This window comes from Otolemur garnettii, unplaced genomic scaffold (assembly GCF_000181295.1).
Source record: "Otolemur garnettii isolate 467f Iridium unplaced genomic scaffold, OtoGar3 scaffold00191, whole genome shotgun sequence".
Lineage (NCBI taxonomy): Eukaryota > Metazoa > Chordata > Mammalia > Primates > Galagidae > Otolemur > Otolemur garnettii.
Genome location: NW_003852586.1, coordinates 511,329 through 515,112, shown reverse-complemented (window position 1 = coordinate 515,112; position 3,784 = coordinate 511,329). Strand labels below are relative to the sequence as shown.

Sequence of the window (3,784 nt, the reverse complement as noted above, 5' to 3'; positions counted from 1 at the left end):
CACTCAGGACCCTGCCGTCCTGTAACAGTGGAGTGGCCTGGGTTCACATGCTGCCCCTTCTGTCCTACACTCACACTCAGGACCGTGCTGTCCTGTAACAGTGGAGTGGCTGTGGCTCACCTGCTGCCCCTTCTGTCCTGTGCTCACACTCAGGACCGTGCTGTCCTGTAACAGTGGAGTGGCCAGGGCTCACCTGCTGCCCCTTCTGTCCTGCACTCACACTCAGGACCCTGCCGTCCTGTAACAGTGGAGTGGCCAGGGCTCACCTGCTGCCCCTTCTGTCCTGCACTCACACTCAGGACCGTGCTGTCCTGTAACAGTGGAGTGGCCTGGGTTCACATGCTGCCCCTTCTGTCCTGCGCTCGCACTCAGGACCCTGCCGTCCTGTAACAGTGGAGTGGCCTGGGTTCACATGCTGCCCCTTCTGTCCTACACTCACACTTAGGACCGTGCTGTCCTGTAACAGTGGAGTGGCCGGGGCTCACCTGCTGCCCCTTCTGTCCTGCGCTCACATTCAGGACTGTGCCGTCCTGTAACAGTGGAGTGGCCGGGGCTCACCTGCTGCCCCTTCTGTCCTGCCCTCACACTCAGGACCCTGCCGTCCTGTAACAGTGGGGGGGCCGGGGCTCACCTGCTGCCCCTTCTGTCCTGCGCTCACATTCAGGACCCTGCCGTCCTGTAACAGTGGAGTGGCTGGGGCTCACCTGCTGCCCCTTCTGTCCTGCACTCACACTCACAGGCTTAGAGCACAGCCTGGCTCACGGGAGAGGCTGGAGGAGCTCTTGGTGAGTGGATGAGTACATAGTGGACAGAGTCGTCCTGTGCACTGCTGACTGTGGAAACCATCTGCTTCTGTCCTCAGTATGTTTGAATCCAAGGTATAGAGAGATGTTTACTACAATAGGATGGGTAAACATGACACAGAAGTGGCTCACTAGGACATCCTGCACGTGGATTTATACATCTGAGAGATCCTGGGTGTCTCTTTCTGGTCCTGCTCTGGAAATAAGTTGTTTTCTCGTCTCTTCCCATGCAGCTGAAGAATAAATTCATGAAAAAGCTGCCCCGTGACGCAGAAGCTTCCAACGTGCTTGTGGGGGAGGTGGACTTTCTGGATACCCCGTTCATCGCCTTCGTCCGGCTCCAGCAGGCTGTCATGCTGGGCGCCCTGACTGAGGTCCCTGTCCCCACCAGGTAAGCTGACCTTTGATGCCCTGGTCTGCAGGGGCATCCAGACGACCTCCCTCTCCACGCAGGAGTCGGCAGGGTGGGGACATAGCCAGTTCAAGAACAGTGGCAGCTCTGGTCTGAAATAACAGCTCAGTCTGACTTCCAGAGTACTTGGCACTTACATAGTAATAATAACAGAAATTGTAATAATTTATAGGGCAGGACACTGGTCTCCTCTTACAAATCATTCTACTTAATCCTTACAGTAAAATTTTAAGATATAAACTATAGCTATCCAGTTTTTACATAGGAAGAAACTGAGTCATACAGTTAATAAATGGGTCATAGGTCATAGTTGCTTTTAATTGCTGAAAATTTTATCAGAAAATTGATAGTGGGTTCACACATACCCGCATATTTCTGTAAATACGCACACATGTAAAAGGTATCACACTGCATGCTTAAATGTGCACGTGTTGCTGTTAATACATTCTGACTTTAAAGGGAGCATGTCGCTGTTACAGCTGCTTGCTCATCACACCACGTGACACCTCGCAGCCGTCCTCTTTAGCTCCCATCATACCATGTGACACCTCGCAGCCGTCCTCTTTATCTCCCGCTGAAGCTGAGCTCCACACTTGGGAAGCTGGCTCCTGGAGTGCGATGAGCGGAATACAAGTTAGCGTTTCTACAGAAGAGCTTAAAGAAACAGTTGTAATCTGCATGTTGACATCAGAAAATCAATATATAAACAGACCTTTTATGGAGGGAGTGTGCTTCCTGTGGGTCCTGGGTCCCAGGCAAGGTGACTTGCTCCTCCTGTTCGGGTGTCCCCAGGTGGGGAGGAAGGGCTATGAGTCCTCCCTCCTCAGGTGGTCTGAGCACGATTAACTAGTTGACAGTGAAAAGAGACCCAGGGCCCAGCAAGGAGGATAATTGGAACGTTTTCTTAAGGCCTCAAAATCTGTTGATTACAGGCCATTTTTCATGATTGCACAGGCATTTTTGCCCGTTTTTATGCATCTTAGACACGAAATAGGAAGGATACCTACGGCAGTCGCTGGGCCAGCGGCAGTGGAAAGGAAATGATCAGAGCCTGTTCAGTTACTGCTGGCATCGTGATTTGTGTTTTCTGTAAGTTTGCTTTTTGCTGGAACTCTCAGTGCTGGCTGTGGTCACCTGGCGATCAGGGGTCTATGCGATTACCTGGAAAGCAGCTGGCTCAGAAATGGCCGAAGCCCAGCTCAGTGCCCCATGGCTTTATTTATGTCTCTTTAGACTAATTTTGCTGGGGCTTGAAGGAAAAAACATGCAGAGAAATGATAAAGAAAATTGCTCTTGCTTTTTCATTTTTATTATCATTTTTCTTTAGATGCTACAAATAAAAAATATTACAAAAGCCTTTTTGTTTAACAGTAATCTGCATGCCCTGAACAGCAAACCACGGCCATTTCTGTCCTGCTTATCGCCTGCTCCTGGCTGCCTTATTTCCTTCTAGAGGTGGAATACAGCTTCGTTTGAATTCACAAAAGGAGCCGGCAAGTCGAGGGGACGCAATTCAGTAATATCATAAAACTATTTGGGGACAATAATCTGAACAGTATGTCTGCGCACAGGAACATTTTCCCAGGAAATAGTCTTATCCATTTGCTATCCTCCAAACCAGTGCCAGCTGTAATCACGGGGGAGGGAGTCTCCTTAGCTTTTTGTGTAAGTAACGTGGGGACGTTTACAGTGGCTGAGTCCTGTGACATCCAATAAAGGAACTCCCACAAGGAATGGGATAGTCACTGTAACAACGGCATCTGGGCTCCTCGATGCCCTTTCAGGTACATGCTGCTCTGTTGCATTGCAGGGGATCATGAAAAGCCTGTTTTCATGCACATTTCAATGGTCATTTTCCCTTTAAAGTGGCAGAAAGTTATGCTTCTATTACTGTTATTCCCACATTCTAATAAGCAGTGTTCCTACCGTGGGCCTTGTGGGGTCGGTGGCTCTGGCAGCTCCTGTTTTCTGTGTAGAGTTGACAAGTTTTCTGTGGCTGATCTGCTGGGGCCTCCACGTGCAGCCAGACAACAGTGTCTGTGTACGAGGGGCCTCCTTGCCGATCATGTGAAAATGGGCAAACCTGCAGCTCTGCTCTTTGATTCTGGTGGCTTGGTGGGGGATGTCTGTGGTTTTCCTGGCACCTCATAGGCACTTTCTTGGTGTCATCTTGTATCTGTCCACAGAGGCCACCACTCGCTCGTGTTTTTAAGCCATGTAGAGGATGAATATTCTTCCTACTATTTACAGTTGAGGGATGGAGGCAAACGGAGGGGTCCCCATCACTGCAGGGAATAGAACCAGCGGGCTCTGACTCTGCAGCCAGACTTGTAAGAAGATCCTGGGGAGGTATCTAGACGGCTGCAAATAAAATGTCTTAGGATTCTCCCATAAAGAATAATTTTTAAAAACTGAATTGATCTGTCCTTTTTTGGTCTTGATTTGTTTACTGGAGACAAATTCAGTAAGCTTTAGTCACCTTAAAGAATTTTCATGTTTAGGCTCGGCGCCTGTGGCTCAAGTGGCTAAGGCGCCAGCCACATACACCTAAGGTGGCGGGTTCGAATCC

The 3,784-nt window shown here is 49.6% G+C and overlaps 1 protein-coding gene across 1 annotated transcript in view; it reads left to right on the top strand.

Moving 5' to 3' along the window:
* The window catches only part of SLC4A4 (solute carrier family 4 member 4), a 353,144-nt gene that overhangs the window by 233,590 nt on the left and 115,770 nt on the right, over positions 1–3,784 (top strand). The window contains exon 8 of the mRNA XM_023507587.1: positions 1,037–1,194. Coding sequence (XP_023363355.1) covers positions 1,037–1,194 — 158 coding nt within the window. The remainder of the gene's footprint in view (positions 1–1,036; positions 1,195–3,784) is intronic.